The 20,612-nt window shown below is 40.4% G+C and overlaps 1 protein-coding gene across 9 annotated transcripts in view; it reads right to left on the bottom strand.

Moving 5' to 3' along the window:
- The window catches only part of MYPN (myopalladin), a 124,495-nt gene that overhangs the window by 31,148 nt on the left and 72,735 nt on the right, over positions 1–20,612 (bottom strand). For 8 of the 9 annotated variants that reach the window (XM_056796104.1, XM_056796081.1, XM_056796073.1 and 5 more), the window contains 6 exons: positions 15,936–16,077; positions 15,332–15,355; positions 13,673–13,789; positions 12,496–12,868; positions 4,151–4,696; positions 2,408–2,546 (listed from right to left, as the gene is read on the bottom strand). In XM_056796104.1, coding sequence (XP_056652082.1) covers positions 2,408–2,546; positions 4,151–4,696; positions 12,496–12,868; positions 13,673–13,789; positions 15,332–15,355; positions 15,936–16,077 — 1,341 coding nt within the window. The remainder of the gene's footprint in view (positions 1–2,407; positions 2,547–4,150; positions 4,697–12,495; positions 12,869–13,672; positions 13,790–15,331; positions 15,356–15,935; positions 16,078–20,612) is intronic. The other variant, XM_007478263.3, reaches the window with a different exon arrangement.

Here is a 20,612-nt window from a genome sequence, read left to right as displayed (position 1 = left end):
TTCTCCAGCGGATAAGTGTTCAAATGTCATAAAACAGAAGAATCACTAACTGTTGATAGGCACGTGAAAAATGATGCCATGTCACTAATAAGAAGAGAAGTGCAACTGCAAGAAATTCTTAGATTTCATTGCACATCCTGCAAAATGGCAAAGATGACAAGAGAGGAATCGTCAATGCTGAAAGAGCTGTAGAAGGACAAATGTGCCTGTGCAGTGTTGGGGAACTACAAATTTGTCTGACTTTCCTGGAAAGTGATATGGAATTCTATTCAGAAAATGACTAAAATGTCCATTCTCTTGATACACAGATCCGTCTACTAGACACACACCCCAAGGATGACAGAGAGAATATTTTCTCATCTTTTATACAATAATATTTCTACAGCAGCACTTTTTGTAGTATGAAAGAACTCAAAGCAAGGTAGATGGATGTCCATTGATTGGAGATTGTAACCAAATTTTATTCCAGCTCTAAGAAATGATGACTAAAAATACATGGAAGCATGGGAAGACTTCCACACAGTGAAGTAAGCAGAACCAGGAAAACAATATACACAATGACTACAGATGATGTAAACAAAAAATTGCAGCTGACTGCTTAGTAATTACAATGACTAAATTTGTCTCAAAAGAAGATATATGCCTTTCCTTCTTTGCAGAGCTGGGGGAATAAGAGTGTGAAGCAATTAATCAGCAAGAACTTAAGTGCTCACTCTGTTCCAGGTACTGGGCTAGGTGGCAGGTCTACAAAGACAAAAATCAAGGATCTTACATTCTATCTATAAGATCAGATTTTATTGATCTGGCAACTGATGACAGTGGAGGGAGTCCTGGACCAGAGTAAGGAAGACATGAGATCAAATCCAGTCTCAGACATTTACTAACGATTAGACCCTGGGCAAGTCATTTGATTGTTCTCAGCCACAGTTTCTTCATCTGTAAAATGGGTATAATAATAGCACCTACCTTTTAGGGTTGTTGGGAGACTCAAATGAGATATTTGTAAAGTGTTTTGCAACCTTTAAAGGACAATATAAATGCTAATTATGAGGATGATATGTTCATTAATTTTGCTGATCTATTTTCTTCCCTCTTTATGAAATATGGCTCACTGGGAGAGGCATATTGTGAAATGAATATGATTTTTAAAATATATATATCAATAATTTAAAAAAAAAAAGAAACCAATGACCGTAACTACTATATAAGCTTTTTAGTTTAATAACATTAGGCCCAGGGGGCAGCTGGGTGGCTCAGTGGATTGAGAGTCAGACCTAGAGATGGGAGGTCCTAGGTTCAAATCTGGCCTCAGACACTTCCCAGCTGTGTGACCCTGAGCAAGTCATTTAACCCCCATTGCCTAGCCCTTACCACTCTTCTGCCTTGGAACCAATACACAGTATTGACTCCAAGATGGAAGGTAAGGGTTTTTAATTAAAAAAAAAAAAACCCAAACATTAGGCCCAGTCAGTTCATGGCACGATACACTGAAAACAGTCAAAGGTGGGTAAGACACATCCTTAGCAAGTTCCCTGCCCAACCAATAGGAAGACAGCTTTTGGGCTAGATATGCAGAAAGATTTTCATCATGAAAATGATCAACCACTAAAGTGTTTCTAATAAGAGGCTGTTGGGACAAACCAAGACCAAGAATGTTAGCTCCATGGTCAATGGAATTAATTTTCCTTTTTCCATAATTTATTCTGTGCTGGGTATGCATAATATTTGCCCATACTGAATTAATTATTTGGGCAGCCAAAAATCTAAACAGAGGAATTCCTCTGGCACTCTTGGTTTAGGTGAGATTCTTTTTTCTAATACTTCTCCATTACCTTCCCAGAAGTCAAACAAATGTCCTAGAGATACAAGGATAGAATTCAGCACCTACATTCCCAGATTGATATTGCAAAGGGTGGAATTGCCTATCAACCATTTGGATTCAAAACAACATGTAAACGAGAAATTATTCCTCTGTACATTGAGTTCAAATTTTGCCAATTATAACTCTCTACTCAAGAGATACTTAATAGAGCCTGGTTCTATAATTATATTTACTTAGTTATTTAAGTTATGCCAAACTCTTTTGTGATCCCATTTGGGGTCTTCTTGGTAGAGATACTGAAGTGGTTTACCATTTCCTTCTCCAACTCACTTTACAGATGAGGAAACTGAGGCAAATCAAATTTAAGTGACTTGCCCAGGGTCACACAGCTAGGAAGTGCAATAGCTGAGGTCAGACTTAAATTCAGAAAGATGAGTCTTCCTAATTCCAGGTCTGGTGGTGTAGTCACAACTTCTTCCTTACAAATTGGACAAATATAAGCTTAAACATTCCACTTTGCACAAACCTGTCTCCAAAGACTACATTTTAAATACATCTGACATGAAGGGTTGCCAATGTTCTTACCTGCTGGCTTAATCGGACATCACTGAAATGCATTTTTTTTTCCAAGTCCAAAATCACTGCAGCCTTATTTTCACGAATGTGGTCATCTACCACTGACTGAGGAGACTTTGGATTTTTCTTTATCAGTCCCTGAGGTGGTCTGCAAAAGAAACCCATGGCTAACATAACAACGAAACATATTGGCCCACTGTGAAAGGCCCATATAAAATCAGTGTAACTAGCATTGAAATAAAGCAGCAGCTTGAATAAGAACCAAGTAGTGGACTTATTGTTGAATTTAATATATCCTACCTTTATGAAGGTATACTTTCTGGAGTTTAATACTGCCTCCTCTATTTTTGTTTATCTGCCAGTGATATTCACTGATTCAATTTGTATTTATGAAATTATTTCACTTTGCAGACAATGGATGATGGTGGAGTGATTCCAAATATATATTCTTATAGTAAGTGCTTTTAAAAAATGGATTAACAATTAATTGATGTGTCCCCTAATCTTTGCACTCTTCTAGGTCAGGGAATTTCCCTTCCACCCTTGACTTCCTTTGGTCACTTGGTGGGTATCTGTAGACTGGGTAGGGACAGAAACAAGAGATTAAAGGGAGTAAGACAAGACTGCTTTGGGAAGTGGTAGTAGAGACCACCTCTTACAGGAAGCCTTCCCTCACCCTACTTAAGGCCAGTGCCTTTTCTTGTCGTTCCTATTTATCTTGTACAAAGTTTGTTTGCATGTTGTTTCCCCCTTTAGATTGTGAGTTCCTTGAGGGCAAGGACTGGCTTTGGCCTCTTTTGGTAACCCCAGCACTTGCTTAGCTCAGGTGCCTACAGCGTTGTTGTTTAATTGTGTCTGACTCTTGATAACCCTATTTTGTGTTTCTTTGTCAAAGATTCTGGAATGGTTTTCTGTTTCCTTCTCCAGTTCATTTTACAGATCAGGAAACTGAGGCAAGCAGGGTTAAGGGGCTTGCCTAGGATCACACAACTAGTGTCAGAAGACGGATTTGAACTCGGTTTGCTGACTCCAGACCCGGCGCTCTATGGATTATGGCGCCACCTAGCGGCCTCTTGGCACACAGCGGCCACTTTATAAAGGTTGACTAAACAGAGGGAAGAGTAGTTCCAGCCCAGGCTGTTTGAGAACTCACAGACCCCGGAAAGGCCCCTCTCCTCATTGGACAGGAGCCCCGCCCTGTCGGGGGTCTCCAGTTCTCCTCGGTCTAAGAATCCCGGAGGCTGGAGGTAGAAAGGGAAGCTCCTGGGTCCTCTGGACTATCAGCCCCGCGAGCAGAGACCCTGAGGGGGCCGGGTTCTTCCGTAGGTCACGCCTCCAGTTTCAGCCAATGAGGAGAGAGGACCCAAGTGCTGAGGCGCCCAATGAGGGGCCGCGAAGGGCGGAGCCTTGAATGTGGCCTCACCTCCCTTGTCGATCGCCCTGGGCAGGCAGCCTTCTAGGGCGCCCTCTCAAGTGTTTCCGACGTCCCAGGTGACCCCCCACATTAGGCACTTAACAAATACCCTTATCTCTCCGACGGGCGGAGCTGTCGGACCCAGACCCTGAACTAGACTTGGTCGCTCCGGGGTGCGATACCCTAGAAATCACTTATACACTAGAAATCACTTCGTTGATGGTGGGACTCGGGGCCGAGCCCAGTCTAGCCTTCCGCTCCCCGAATCCCCAAAAGGTCGGACAGGCCGCTCAGCACCCCCATCAGTCACCCTCACCCCCCAAGGCCATCATACTCACGCGGACGGCGCGCTCCGAGGCAGCCCCATGGCATTGGTGGGGGGCACGGCTGGCAGGGAAGGCAGGACCGCACTGAGGAAGGCCACGGGGTTTTGGATCCTGCCCGTGGGAGACACAGTGGTAGTTGGGGACACACAACGGGGCTGAAACTGGTTCCCACTGGAGACCGAGAACGTGGGTGGGGGGGACTGTGGGGATTCTGCCGGAAAGGGGAGTTCATTCTGGCTGGAAAAGCTCCCCAGAGACCTCGTTTGCCCAGAGGAATGCGAACCCAACAGGTTTTCTTTACTCGCCGTCCTCTGGATGGCTTGAAGGCTGCCGCTGAAGGGAGACCCCGAAGGGCTAGAAGTGGACTGAGACGGGAAGAACTGTTTAGGCCGCGTGTAAGTGAATGTCTGGGACCGAGGGGCCTTCATCTGCGCGGCAGGGGAGTTTGTCGTGCTTGGGTTAAAAGAAAACTCCTTTGGAGATGAGGAAGGTAGGAACTGCAGCTGCTGCTGCTCCATTAAAACCTGGTTGTGAAGCTGCTGTAATTGACTGGAATCACTGCAAACAGAACAGAGGGGCAAGAGAAAGAAAAGGTCACTATCGCTTCAGGACACTTGGGCATGTGCTCAGGGTGGCAAGACCCGCATTGGCTCGGCTCGCGCTGTTAAACCTCTGCCCAGCCTCCCTTAGTTGATTTTTTTTTTTCCTACAAAAGTGAAAAGGGAATACTAGGTGTGTCATAGTTGTCTGCCAAGTATTCTTCCGAGGATGGCCTCAGAGGAAACTGATCAGACTCCTCCGACACCGCCCCCTACCACACAAGCGGTGCTCAAAGCTCAGAGCTGCAGATCAGCTCCGTGACAGATGCGGGAGACGCCCTCAGGAGATCACACCCAGCACGCTCCCTTCTGGACACTGCCCAGAACAGGTGGTGTACTAAGGGGCTGTGTCCGCACACGTGGGGAGGATCCCAATCCATCCCACTTGTGCAGCTCTGTCACCAGAACAAACGCGAATCCTGTCTCCCTTTTCCCTCCCTCTGTCCCTGCATTTGTTCCTTCTGCATCTTCAGGATTGTGAAAGTCAGGCTCAGCTCCCCCACTGCTGGTTGCATTGCTGCTTTTACTTAAACACGCACCTAGTAATTGTATGGAATAAAGCCCAGGATGTTCTCCTGACACAAATACTATTTCCTTTCTACCATGTGATTCTACTGCTTTGCCTTCGTCACTTATTGGGAAAAGCCAGTCACTACAGGAGCTGCTATATTGAAAATCAATTTAACATTATCCAGAGGTTTTGTTCTCCATTAGATTTACAACGGAACCGTGTTTTTAATTAAAAATCTTAGGATCTTTCCTGCTTTAAGAAATTTTAATTTGGAAACTGCTTACAAATCACTCTTTGGTACATTTTTTTTCTGAGAATGTCAGAATAAAATAAAAATGAATGGCTTCATTATTTTCTAATTTCAAAGACAGGGGCAGCTAAGCATATGGATAGAGTGTCAAGCCTAGAAGGAGGAGGTCTTCAAATCTGACCTCAGACACTTCCTAACTGTGTGACCCTGGGTAAGTCGCTTAACTCCAATTGCCTAGGTGTCTGCCTTAGAATCGTTACTTACTGTGGATTCCAAGACAGTAAGATTTTTAAAAAATTCAAAGATGTAATAGATAAGCCCAAGTGTCAATTTTTTGTGTATGTGTGCAAGATCAGCTGTAGGCTAAATTGGGAATTTGGTGGTTTCTCTGATGTACCCCATATCTTCTAGTTCTGAGTCCATTAGTGGGTACTCTCCTCTCCATTGACTTTAGGCACCCAGTCCTATCATAATTTCTTCCCTTCATCACTTATTCTTTTTTTTTTTTTAAACCCTTACCTTCTGTCTTGGAGTCAATACTGTGTATTGGCTCCAAGGCAGAAGAGTGGTAAGGGCTAGGCAATGGGGGTCAAGTGACTTGCCCAGGGTCACACAGCTAGGAAGTGGCTGAGGTCAGATTTGAACCTAGGACCTCCCGTCTCTAGGCCTGGTTCTCAATCCACTGAGCTACCCAGCTGCCCCCTTCATCACTTATTCTTAAGAAAGTGGTAGAAATTCGATCACACTCAGGTACAAATGAGTGCTTATACCATAAAAAATTACTCCATCCCAATGGCATTTTTATTCTAACACCTTTAGTGACTTAGATACCAAATTCATTACTTGAAATCATGTCAAATCAGAAATTTGAATCCAGTCTGTTTTCTCTTTTAGCACCATTGAAATTCTAGGGGGAAAGGAGGTGATTATTTTCTGAATATTTATAACTATTTTACATTTGAAAAAGCAGGAAAGGCAAAAGTGTTCATATGAATATAAGCATGGACAGCTAGCTAGGTAGCACAGTGGATAACACACAAGGTCTGGAATTGATTGGACATGTGTTCAAATCTGGATACTTCCTAGCTGTGTAACATAGGCAGATTACTTAACCCTTATTACTTAGCCCTTATTGCTCTTATATCTTAAAATTGATACTAAGACGGAAGGTAAGGGATTTTTTTTTATGACTATAAGTAGCCCAAATCAATAAGATTAAAGTGGAATCAGAAATTTTGTGAGAAGAGTTACTAGTAACAGTTAACCTAACCTAACCTAATCTTTAGTTAAAATTTAGGAGGGGCTGGCTGCTATTTCTGGAGCAGCCTATTTTAAGAGTTACTGTATTAATGATACAAAACCATGTCTAGTGATGACATGATTTCAGGATAACCTATTCAAAACAAGCCATCCTTAATCAGGTGTAATCTGTTTTATGCACAATGCAGGGCAGCTCCTGGAGTCACTGTGTCTAGCACAGTGTCTTGAGCATAGAAGGCAATTAAAATCTTGTTGATTGATTGATAGGAGATAACTTTATAAAGATTATGAGGTTTTAAGCCATTCCCAGATTGATAAATGGTCAAAGGATATCAATAGGCAGTTTTTGGAAGAAGAAGTCAAACCTATACATAGGGAAAACATGCTATAGATCATTGTTAATTAGAGAAATGCAAATTAAAACAACATTGTGACACCATCTCACACCTATTGGATTGGCTAAAATGATAGGAGAAAATGACAATATTGGAGGGGATGTAGAAAAATGAGGACACTAATACACTGTTGGTAGAATGATGACTGATCCAGCCATTTTTGAGGAGCAATCTGGAATTATGCCTGAAGAGTTATAAACCTATATATACCCTTTGACACAGTAATACTGTCTGTTTCCCAGGGCGATCACAGAAAAAGGAAAAGAGCCTAACTGTTCTAAAATATTTCTAGCAGCTCTAGAAATTGAGATCATCATCTTGCCTATCAGTTGGGGCATGGCTGCACGAGGTGTGGATATGATTGTGATGGAATGCTGATAAGCTGTAAGAAATGATGAGCTGTTTAATTTGAGAAAAACATGGAAAGACTTGCATTAAATAATGAAGAGTGAAACAAGCAGAACCAAGCAAAGGTATTTATAGATAAGAGCAATACTGTTCAAAGGTTAACTGTGAATAACTAATATGAATATTCAAATCAACTAGAAAGGACCTATGAAAGAAGATGCTCTCCACCTCCAGAGAAAGAACTGATATATGGAAGTATGTATTGTATAGTTTTACATATATGTGTATGTTCTATCTATCTATCTGCACCAAATTTGGCATTTTTTAGTGAAGGCTTAGAAGGGAGAGAGAGAATTTGGAATTCAAAATGTAACAAAAAATTAATAACTAAAGATTATGGGGTTTTATTATTTCTATAGACTCCATTTTGGAGCATGCCACTGGGAGTCCATAAGCCTGGGTCCTGAAAAAATCTTGGATAAGGCCTAAAAGAAATCAGCCTGTGGGCAAGAACTTAAATGGAAATATGATGGATAACCCTGACATTTTACTTCTTCAGTCACTGATTCTCATTTTGAACTGACACAGCATTGCTGAGACATTGGTAAGTATGGGAAAGATCCAGTAAATATTTGTTCCTATTTGCAAGACCATTTGGAACTTTGCTCAGCTAGTAGAGATGGTACTGAAATTTCTACCTTATAATAGCCACTAGTTATGATTGTAGAGATCCTCTTCTTGGCAGTGTAGAAATTAGCTCCTTCCCCCCAAAACTCCCTCCCCAGGCTCTAGGATGGAAAGAACTTAGCTACAAATGGATGAAAATTAAAAAGGAGTCCTGAAGGTAAAGGAATCTTTCTTTCATTCTAATTATGTCTCATATTCAAGATGCTTCCTTTTTTAGATCAGTGCATGATTGAAAATCTGTTACCCTAAAAAAGAACTACATATCCCAAGAGCCCACTGACTTCCTGTCATTACGTACTTCCTGTAGACAGAGGATAAAGGGTGTGGGCTTTGGAGGCTCCCTCTCTCTGATGTAGAATCAGCATTGATGGTGGTGAGTGGGGTTGACTAAACAATGGCTAACCAGCCATGGGCATGTGGTCTTTATTTTGTATCTTCTTTATTCCTTTATTTCTAATGATCATTAATAAATTTCTTAAAATATAATATTATTATTGAGATTTAATTTAACTTTTACATCAGTAAAAAGGTGGTCGTTTTTATACTTATTTTTCCCTTTTCCTCAAATACATATTTTTCATCTCTTAGATACAAAAAAAATTTACCAATTGGATTTTAAACTTACTTTCCTTATCCCTGTGAAGGAAGAGGCAATACATTCTTCATTTATAGGAAATAGAGGAAACACATAAGTCTCTGAATGAGAATAGTTTTTTCATGGTTGTTGGATTACTTTTCTCCCCAGAGAGTTACTTTTTTTTGTAGAAGAATGGATAGTGCTTCAAACTGTAGGTGCATAAATAGGTCAGGAGTATGCATTTCTGGCAGTCCAAAGTTCAACAATACCTGGAGGGCTTTATGGTGCCTGGGCAAATACACATTACTCCTAAGCCCTCTGTAATCTCAACACCAAGACTAACCAATAGCTTTCTAAATCCAAAAACCTAAGATGCCTCACTATTTACTCCTTTTTCCAGCTTGTTCAATAGATCTATCCTTCACCACACAGAAAAGGGCTCAGAAAAAGAGGCACCTTCTAGTTTCTATTCATTGTCAGCTAAGAGAGATTGTGTGTAACAGGAATGATTGTCCATTCATGAAGCATTCAGGCACTAAGCGTGGACAGGAATAAAAAAACATCAGAGCTAGAAGGGACCAGAAAGATCAGCTAATTTTTCTTCCTCATTTTACGGATAGGGAGACTCAAATCCTCAAAGTTTCAATGATTCGAAAGCCTAAGGCCACACATCAAAGATCTAGGAGTTGAGCCCAGGTCTCTTGGGTCCCTGTCCAGCATTCCTGGGTCAGTGAATTCTTTTTCCTATTTTGGGAGACGCATATTCATTCTAGGAGTGTGACTGCATTTAACTTTACTGTTAATAGCTTTCATCATTTTAGTACTCCATAGATTACATTTTTAACTGATCTTCCTCATGAAGGATTTTTTTAAAAATAAGGAATAGTCTTAGGTCTTATTCATGTTTCAGTCTTGTTAAAATTTCCCTCTGATGATGTTGCTGAGATTTTTTCCCCATGTTATTGTGGAAGAAATATGGAAATGTAAACAGTGGGGCTTTTAGAAAGAGATAAACAAGGGGCTAGAGAGGTAAATGTTTTAATTCTCTTTTGGCTCCTTTCAACTGACAGTTAAATTCTGTGGTTCCTGGGTCTAGTCTTTGATTCGTTTCAAAAGGCCCCTTAGTCCTTACCTCATTGTATTAGAGATTTTAGAGGGGTCAAAACCTTTTAAAAAGTGATGCATAGTAAACATTTCTGGTTTAGAATTCATGTAAGTTCCATTCATCTGGACTGGTTAGCTAGGTTAGTACACAAAGTTAATTAGGCCAATGAGACTAAAGGACTCATATTCTTAATGCCCTTTCATACTGGCTTCACATGGAAGAATTGTTTCATGGCTATAGACTATCCCTGTAATTGTAGCAAAAGGTCGTGAAAATGTGATCTTTTGGTCCTAAGGAAGCCATGTAAGAGTGAAGAAAAAAATGTAGTGAAAACATCAAAACCATTGAAAACTGGGGATGGCCTGGCAGCATCATGTTTGGACATGGAGAATATAATTATTATTATTGCTATTTCTTATTCCCTTTCTCCCAAGAATAAGAGGAGTAGCAGAATGCTGATTTTAGAAATATACTGATCGAGAGCTAGCCCTAGAGACAGGAGGTCCTAGGTTCAAATCTGGCCTCAGACACTTCCCAGCTGTGTGACCCTGGGCAAGTCACTTGACCCCCATTGCCTACCCTTACCACTCTTCTGCCTTGGAGCCAATACACAGTATTGACTCCAAGACGGAAGGTAAGGGTTTAAAAAAAAAAAGAAATATACTGATCAGAGCCTGATTTCAGGCAGTTAGGGCAGTGGATAGAGTCAGAAAGTCCTGATGTCTAGTTCAATCTTAGATACTTATTAGCTGTATGATCCTGGACAAGTCATTCAACCTGTTTGCCTCAGTTTCCTCATCTGTAAAATGGGGATAATAGTAGTACCTACCACCCTGCCCCCCCCCAAGATTGTTGTGAGGATCAAATGAGATAATATTTGTAAAGCACTTAGCACAGTGCCTGGAATGTGGTAGGTAATATGTAAATGCTTATTTTTTCTCTTTCCTTCCCTTATTTGTAAATAGGTGGCCACCATTTGTATAGCTTATTTTGAGAGCTGCTAGGAAAGGTTTTCTTGTTTTCTAGTATCTCTCTCGATGCTTTAAATTTTAATATTACTAAGACCTTTTGGTTATAACATCAAAGGCACTGTTAACTCCATTATTTGGGAGGGGTACACACACACACACACACACACACACACACATACACACACACACATAAATGTCAATTATTTGTCCTTAATGCTATGGTTATGAACACTTTATCAAGTCATACAGTCCCTTTTGGGGCAAAATTCTGAGGGAATAGGATGTTAGGCAGTTAAATTTTGTGGGACAAAATGAGGAATGTCTCAACATTTCCTAGATGGGATGTTATCAATGAGAACATAGGAAGCTTGTGATGCTAAAGGGAAGGAGAACGTAAAAAGGGGGAAATAACAGGGAATCTGAAGAAATTTGCTGCCCTTGTGGCTTTGCCTAGTTCTGATTTTAATGCCAATCCTCCTAAAATCTAGAACTTTGATGGTAAGAGGGGGTATTAGTGCTCTCTTCCAACAGCCCCATCCAGTATTGAATGTCCCAGTGATAACTAGGTGTGGGAGTAGATCAGAGCAAAAGCAGAAATTCAGAGTGTCCCCATGAATAATTCCTTTTCCTCAAGGGTACTTTTGGGATCCTTTCTTGTCATCTATTCCTATGAAATATCTCAGATCTAAAATCCTGGCTTGCCTTTAAAACATAACTCTCTGAAGCCTTTAATACTGTTTCCATATAGGGTTCAAGTGATAATATATATGCATAACTCAGTAGAATTGCTTGTCAGCTCTGGGAGGAGAAGAAAACCTGAATCATGTAACTGTGGAAAAAATTTAAATTATTTTTAAAATTTTAAAAATACGGTTCTATATATAGGGAACTTAATGTTACCATAGTACATCCAGGGAGGGAAAGGAAATATTAAGAAAAAAGCTGGGCAACTCTTCTGTGTTTCCTTGAAAGCTTAAACTATAACAAGGAGGAGAGAAGAGGGCAGAAGGAGTTGCTTCAGACCAAAACACTTGGAATATATTTTGTAGAAAAGTGATAGAGGGGGCAGCTGGGTAGCTCAGTGGATTAGGAGCCAGTCCTAGAGACGGGAGGTCCTAGATTCAAATCTGGCCTCAGCTACTTCCTAGCTGTGTGACCTTGGCCAAGTCACTTGACCCCCATTGCCTAGCCCTTACCACTCTTCTGCCTTGGAGTCAATACACAATATTGACTCCAAGATGGAAGGTAAGGGTTTTAAAAATAAAAAAAGAAAAGTGATAGAAATTTCTGTCCTGGAGCCTTCAAACATAAAGACATTTAAAAAAAACCATATCTATGACCTCAGAATTTAGGTATGACATTTGTTTGGAGGCAAAGGAATAGACTAGATGACCTGTAAAGCTCTTTTCTGTCCCCAGTTTTTTTTTTAACGTTGCCTTCCATCTTAGAATCAATGCTGTATATTGGTTCCAAGGTAGCAGAGCAGCCAGGGCTAGGAAATGTTAAGTGAACCTGTCCAGGGTCACATAGCTAGGAAGCGTCTGAGGTCAGATTTGAATCTGGGCTCTCCCCTCTCTTGGCCTGATGCTCTATCCACTGAGCCACCTAGCTGTCCTCATCGAGGAAGTGTTTTCCCATTTGGCATTTTACTTACAGTTTTGGTTTAGCTAGTACAGGAGGGGGCTCTTTGATGGGTGAAGAAGGTTCGGGTGTCCTTGCTATCTGTCCATTGAAGCGATCCTGTAGAAGGTCAGTTGGCATCTGGTCAGCAATCCCTGCTTCATCTTCAGCAGATGTTCTGCTTGTATTGTCATCTTCAGGTAAATTGAAGTGTACTCGAAGGCCTATCCTAGAGCTGGACCTGGGCTCATTGTGATTCACCAGAACCCCTTCAAGTTTGGGTTTGGGGGGTTGTTCCATGGAACGGGGTTCTGGGTTAGGTGGGGATGATTGGTTTTCAACCACAGTTGAGTTGCCCATGGAATTGGCTGTGTAGTGACCCACATTATTGCTATGGTCCTCAGCTCCTGAAAACAAACAGGAGAAGGAATAAATACAATTCTTTTTTAAAAAAGAACAAATATGGAATTTGAGCCCAAGGATTTGTGGACCTGGTTGGGGGGCCAGAAGGGGATGATAACACACGGAGACTTTGGTAGAAGAATGACAACAGATTGAAGAATAAGAAAAGCTTACATTTGTATAGCACTTTCCAAAAAATTGCCTGAAGCAGAGTACTTTAGATGTCAATTTCTTTTTGATCCCCCCCATAATCCTTTGAGGTGGGTAGTATCCTAGCATCCCTATTTTAGTCATGAGGACCTGAGAAGTTGAGAAAGGGACAAAGTGGAATTAAAACTAGGTTCTTTCACTCTGAAGGCCAGTAAGTCTCAAATATTCCCAGGTAGGCATGCAAATGGGAGCACACTTGTCAGAAGAGAGGAATGTAGGAAACCCTAGGGCTTTAAAGGATTAGAAATTTAATCTAAGCACACAGTGTGATGATGCTGTGGCAAAAAAAAAAGGTGCTATTTTGGGAAGTATTTTAGGAATAGCTTACGTAAGATCAGATAGTCTCCTTTTGTGCGTAATAGAAGAGAGCACAACTGGTGAATTTGGAATGGGATTTTATCCTCAGTAAGGAGGGAGAGGATATCAATAACTGGAATGTGTCCCAAGAATGTCTTTCCCAATGATTCAGTGACTTACGAAAGATACCAAACATAGCCACATACGAACGGCTGACATGAATGTCCACATTGATACTCCGTGTCGCTGCCTAATCTGCTCTGGCATTTTAAGGTGAAAAGGCCATTAGGATCAGCCCATACCTCTCACAGTCAACTGTGCAATGCTCGACACTGTGCCATACTTGTTGCTTGCTGTACAAGTGAAATTCCCAGAATCTTCTGAGAATACTTCGGCAATGACCAGAGTACAAATCTCCTCTAGAAAACCAAAAAAGGAGAGTGGTTCTTGATAAGAGGCAGTGTTGGAGGTGTTCATGCTTTTCGGGACACCAGAAATGACTGGTCTGATGCTATGCCTACATGATGCCAAGCCAACTTACCAATTTAGTCCACCAAACAACCAATCAATCCAGTGAGAACAAAATCTTTCAAATTACTTGCCGGGCTAAAGTGGCTGGTTGGCTGCATAATCTGGCTAATTCAGTTAAAAAAAATGACTGCCTGTGTACTGGGGGGGGGGGGCTGGCCTAGATGATTTCCCATATTGTATTCCTAGGATTCGGTGAGGTAAGTCTGTATTGTGAATAATATGACTAAACAATAAAAAAATTAAGATCTCACAAACACACAAGAGCTGAAAATGTTGAGTACACTTGTGTGAGAGGAAATGTGATGACTAGATTACCTTAATAGAAGCAAATGGAATAGTCTCTAATGTGAGGCATCTCCTCTGGACCTTGGTGACCTAGATAATTCTTCAGGCAATTTTTTCTCCCAAAGGACACAATTTTAAAGTGAGAAAAGAAATACATATTTTAAAGCCTCTTCAAATTTTATTTTCTGCCTAGTAGAGTACTTTGGATGTTTTGGATGAAAAGAAGAGTCAATCAATTATTCTTCTGGGAGGCTACAGTAATTATTTACATGTTACTGAGTTGAGAGAATTCTTTTTGACAGAGGATGAGAATGACTAGACAGTACGAAGTAGAATCCTAGATTTAGAGCTAGAAGGCACCTTTGAAACCATCTAGTCCAAACCCTTCATTTTTAAAAACGAGTCTAAGACAGAAGGGTAAGGGCTAGGTAAATGGGGTTAAGTTACTTGTTTAGGGTCACATAGCTAGTAAGGGTCTGAAGCCTGATTGGAACTAAGGTCTTCCTGACTTCAGGCCTATCTGCTGCATCACTTAGCTGTCCTTTGGTCCTCCACATTTCATTCATGGTATTTCTCCTTCCTCCCCATCAAAATGGGTCTTCAGGAAGGGATATAACAAATTATCACATTAAGGTATAAATAACTATCGAGACAATGGATTATTTCCTTTGGGGTATTTGCAAAGTAAAGGAGGAAAGAATCTAATTTTGAAATGTCTATAATCAGGAAGTTGAGTGTGGGAGATTCCAAGAGAGCCCCAGAAGTCCCTTAGTGTATACAACATTCTCCTTATAAGACCAGCCCTTAATATAAGAAAGTGCCACGAAGTGGGGGGATCCCTTAAGAAACAGTATTACTAACACAACCTTGAGCTCTGTTAGCAATAATTGATTCTAAAGGAATCTCAAGGAAATATAGTTATGGTATCAAGAAAGCCAGAGTAGAGATAATAGACATAATAGTAACAGCTAACATTTATATAGTATTTTGACATTTTAAAAAAAATCTAAGCTTTAAAAATTAAGTTTAAAAAAATGTACATAATTGTCTCATTTGATCCTCACAACAACCCTAACAGGTAGGTGCTATTATTATCTTTATTGAAACTCAGGCTGAGAGAGGTGAAACTTCAAATGACCTCTTACCTGGTTCAGCCATGGACCTTGGTTCTAAAAAAGAAAAGAATAAAAAAAAATGACTCGACTAAGAAATTAACTTATCTGTATTATATTTTCTCCTGAGACTCCCTGGGGAACTCTATATGCACCCTGTGCAATTTTTGGAAGTGATTTAGTAAGCTTTGTAAACCAATGCTAAGAAAGATGAAATCAACATTGATAATGACAGCAGGAACAGAATGACAGTCAGAATGGCTATAGTAAGAATAGGTAGATCAGGATAGACCTTGGAATATACCTTATTCCATCGGGAATAAATTATACCTTTTCAGTTGAACGAGAACCTTAATTGGAGAGACCTACTTTGCCTGCTGTTGTCTCATGGATACCTTATTAGTGCACCCAAGATCTTGCTTGGGATAGAAATGTGGAGATAGTGATGATGATAAAGATGACTGGAAGAGCAAAGGAAGCCACTGAATTGTAAAGGATGTGTATCCAACTGCTGTTATTTTTCATAAGCAGAAACAAATGTCTAAATGTATTTCAGCACATTTTAAGGCTCAAAAATGGGGTGATTGAAAGAATCTAAGATCCAGCAAATGAAATGCAGTAAATAAAATCAACTTACTTTTCTGTAAAATTCGAAAATCTGGAGAGTCTTCTATCAATGTCCCTTCTCTGTACCAGTCAACTTTGGGAGATGGTGCTCCTTTCACTCTGCATTCAAAAACAACTAGTTGACCCTCAGAAGCTGATAAATCTTGCAGCATCTGTAATGGAAAAATATATTGCAAAAGGGAAGAACTGATGAGTTTTTCGGCAATCTAGCGCCAGTTTCTAGAAGACAAATTTTTTGTAACGTTTGATCTTTTCCCAAATCTGCACTCTTTTGGGTGTTTAAAGACAGTCATTTGGGGTCTTCTCCATTAGTGGCAATGCAGTGATCCAGAACAACTCAGAGGGACTTATGAGAAAGAACACTATCCACATTCAGAGGAAAAACTGTGGGAGTAGAAACACCGAAGAAAAACAACTGCTTGATTACATGCATAGATGGGGATATGATTAGGGATGGAGACTCTAAGCGATCACCCTAGTGCAAACATCAATAATATGGAAATAGGTTTTGATCAAGGACACATGTAAAACCCAGTGGAATTGCCTGTCAGCTACGGGAAGGGGTAGGAGAGGGGAAAAAAGGAACATGATTCTGGAAAATTCAGGAAAAATGTTCTAAATTGACTAAATAAAAATTTCAAAAATAAAAAAAATAAATAAAGGAAAAAAATAGTCATTTAGTTTCACTATATTTTCTTTCCTTTAACATATGTATTTTTAAAAAATGTGATGTTACCCTATATAAAATGCTTTGTGGTTTATCACCTACTCTGTTTATAGTAAGCACTTCTGTTCTCAAGGCCATGTGTGAGATTTGGCTTCTCAGAACTGCAAACTGCAAAATACCACAGAGAGCATCAACAAATGTAGTTTGTATGTTTTTAAGGATTTTAAGGATTCTGGTTTCTAATCAGGGGGTATAGCCTTGTGGATAAAACAAATTGCTTTTCCTCTCATTTTGGCTGCATTGGTTCGGTTTGCACAAAACCTATTTAGTATAGTCAGAATTCTCTATTTTACCACCTGGGATGCTCTGTCTCTTGTTGTTGTCAGGAAGTCTTCATTGTTCTTTTATAGCAATATGTGGTGGCCTCTTCTTCCCCACCATTTGCCTAGCAATGCCTTTCAGGAAATCAGTATCTAATTCTTTGGAGAATGGGATACATCTCACTTCAGAGCCATAGAGTTGTTGTTTTTTTCAATTGGTCTTTGATTTGGGAAGAAATCTGGTGGCATTAAATGTACTGAAGATTTTCCCAAATGCAATCAAGACCCAATTCAATTTCCTTCTCTATTGGATGAGCATTTATTAAACCCCTATTTGAAGTCTCTGGGGTCAAGGACCTGAATTCCTGGGAGATGAACAGATAAATAAACAAGTAAACAGAAGAGGCTGGATGAGAAAGAGAGTCCCAACAGCCAGGTGGACAGGGAAGAGACTCAGCAAAGTGAAGACACTGGGTACAAGGGAGAGTGGACCAGCAAACTAAAGTCCTGAGGGGTGCTGAGTTTCAGGAACAGCAGAACAGAGTAAGCAAGTGTGAACTTGGAAATTACTCCACCCTACTTAGATGTACTTTAGGGGAAGATAAAGTTGTAATCTCCTGATTGAACAATGAAGGTACTTAGTTCTCACTTTATAGTGAAGCTAGAACTTTAAGCTGTCTATTTTTAGTATCTTAATACAAAAGATGTTAAGTACCTATAAATGTTAAATTAATCACAAAAAAGGTCATGTAACTAACAAAAGGTGAACTTAACAAAGAAGTGTGAAGTAGCTCAAAAGATATAATCTAACCAGAGAAGGTGAGAACTAAAGAGTGGACAGTCCTGGAGAAAATCTAACCAAAGAAGGTGAGAACTAAAGAATGGGCAGTCCTGGAGAAAAGTGTCTGTTGTGATTGGTAGACATGAAAATTTAGAGGAGGAGACACAAGAGTGAAAGGTCTATAAAAGAGGATGAAAAGTTCAGATTTGGGAGATTCATGATTTGGACATTCGGACATTTTCTAGATTTTGGATGGGCAGTTCGATATTCAGAACTCAGCCTGGAGGAGCTCACTCAGACAGCTTCATTGAGATGGTCTCATGGTGAGTGATAAGACTGACTTCCTTTTCCCTTAGGCTCAGGGAGGCCATTTTGGCCAAGGCCTTTAACTCCTGCCTGGCTCAGCCTGAGCTGGAGAAGTTTAGATAAACTCTTTCCTCTCCCTCTCTCTTTTCCTTAATTCCTTCTCCCTATATTAATTAAAATCACCATAATTTCCAGATGACTTTGGTATTTTATTACTTTGGGATTTTCCCTGGCCACCAATTAATTTAGATTTTTAAGTCACAATGCTAAAATTATCCTTTACACAAAGGACGTCATGTTAATGCATGTGGAAAAGTGGGCAGGATCTAGGCTCTGGAGAGATGTCTTTAAACACCAGACTGAGGAGTTTTTGGTTCATCATCTCCTCAAAAGTGACCCATTGAAGATTCTTGAGCCAGGGAGCTACCCATTGAGATCAGCTCTTTAGGAAGATTTGGTTTTTTGTCAGCTTTGTGTAGGAGAGATTAAAGAGGATAATGACTGGAAGCAAGGAAACTAGCGAGGGGATGCTTGCAACAGTCCCAGAAAAGAGTGACAAAGGCCTAGACTGCATTAATGGTCATGTGGATGGAAAGAAGGCATTGGATACAAGAGGTGTGCTGGGAATCAAAAAGAGAAAATGCTTGGCAACTAACTGATTTGATATGGATGAAGAGAGGAGTTGGGGATAACTCTGAGGCTACAAACTTGAATTTCTGGATTGATGGTAGTACCCTCAAAAGAAATACACAAATCTAGAGGTGGAGGAGCTTGGCATAGTAGCTTCTTCATGTATTAGCTATTTGGGTCATCTGTTCAATTATGCACCTCGACAATAGATATTCTTCACCCAATTGATTCTCCCCCACACACACACATCCCTGCCATGGGAAAAGACAGGATGAACCTTTTGGGAGTGATTACGTATCGTATTTAGAGATTTTGTAACATTCTGGGGATTGGGGTAACCTGCACAGTCACCTGTAAACAAGAACATCTGTAGGAACTCATCATCTATAGAGAATTTCTTTTTCCATTTTAACTCTGCTAAATAGCCTCAAAGACACAAATCCTAGTGGTCATCATACCTTTTCCCCTGTAATATATGCCTTAAAGAGCCGTAAAAGAAAATAATCTTTGTTATTGCAACTTTCAAAACTTTTGTATGACTTTAACATATTCTAATGTTATAAATTTAGAGCCAGAAGGAGATTTAGAGGTAATCTAGTCCTACCTTTTTTTTTTTTTTTACAGATGAGGAAACTGAGTCCCACAGTGATGAGGTGACTTACACAGGATCATACAGGTAGCTAAATGGCAGAGCCAAGATTCAAACCTACGCCTCTCTGATTGGCAAGCCAGGACTATTCACTGCACCACACTGCCAAATCCAGTGAGGTTGAAAGAGAAGCTCTAAGGCAGCATTTTGCTTTATCAAATCAATTTTTTTAATACTCAAAAAGCCATCAGCATAGTGGTATCTAGCATTCTGTGTACATTTCATGTAACCATGTAATTATAAATATGTGGTTTAAAAAAAAAATCCTTACCTTCCATCTTGGAATCAAAGTATTGGATCCAAGTCAGAAGAGCAGTAAGGGCTAGGCAATGAGGGTCAAGTGACTTGCCCAGGGACACACAGCCAGGAAGTGTCTGAGGTCAGATTTGAACCCAGGATCTCCCGTCTCTAGGCCTGGTTCTCAATCCACGGAGCTACCCAGCTGCCCCTTCTTCTTGCTATTTTATGGGTTTTTCTGGCTCATACTCTTCTATCCTACATCTCCTAAAGAGTTCACAAATGAGTTTGCATTCTAGATCAGGATTGTTGTTCTTGATCACCTTATTTCTTTTCTTGGCAAGAAGAGCATATCTCTTGACTGAGGCAATTTCTAGACTTTTGATCTCCTGATCACGACTGATTTTTATCCGTTAAATTTACTTAGACAACAGTAATTGTCTGATATTGATAGAATTCGCTTCACTTATTTTTTACGCTCAACATATCTACTACTCCCCAGGACAAACAGATCTGCTCTAGTCAGTAGCTTCTATAGCGGTCTACAGGCCTTTGACCTCTTTGGTGTCTTAGGATCATGGAAGGGACCTCGTCGTCGAATAGAAGCCCTTCATTTTACAGAACAGGAAATGAAGAGATCTGCCAAAATCGACATGTCCTCGTTTCCTATTTAGTGTGCATTTCACTGTTCACTACCTCAGGCCTGGCCGAATTTCCTGCTATGTTTCAGTTTATCCCTTCAGCCACCTCCGATTCCATCCCTGTATTGATGTCGCCGATTTTTAGAATAGGTGTCGATTTCATATGGAGGATCTCTATAGAATTTCATTGTCTCCATGTAATCACTCTGAGCTTCAGTTTTCTCATCTATGAGTCAGGGGAAGAGAGGAGGAAGATGAGGAGGGAAAAGGGCAGAAAGCCCTAGGAAGTCTCTTTGGCAAAGGAGCCGATGAGAGCTCTTTTAGGGGAGAGCAAAGCCGGTGCCTTTTTTCATGCTTTCCTAATGTTCTAGGTTCAGCTAGAACCCCTCTTCTACACAACCGAAAATCTTTTCTGGATGCCTCTGTCTTATTTGTGACATCCCTGTTAGGGAGGCA

This window comes from Monodelphis domestica, chromosome 1 (genome assembly GCF_027887165.1).
Source record: "Monodelphis domestica isolate mMonDom1 chromosome 1, mMonDom1.pri, whole genome shotgun sequence".
In the NCBI taxonomy this organism is placed as follows: domain Eukaryota; kingdom Metazoa; phylum Chordata; class Mammalia; order Didelphimorphia; family Didelphidae; genus Monodelphis; species Monodelphis domestica.
The sequence above is the reverse complement of the archived record's forward strand: the minus strand, read 5'-3'. Positions and strand labels throughout refer to the sequence as shown.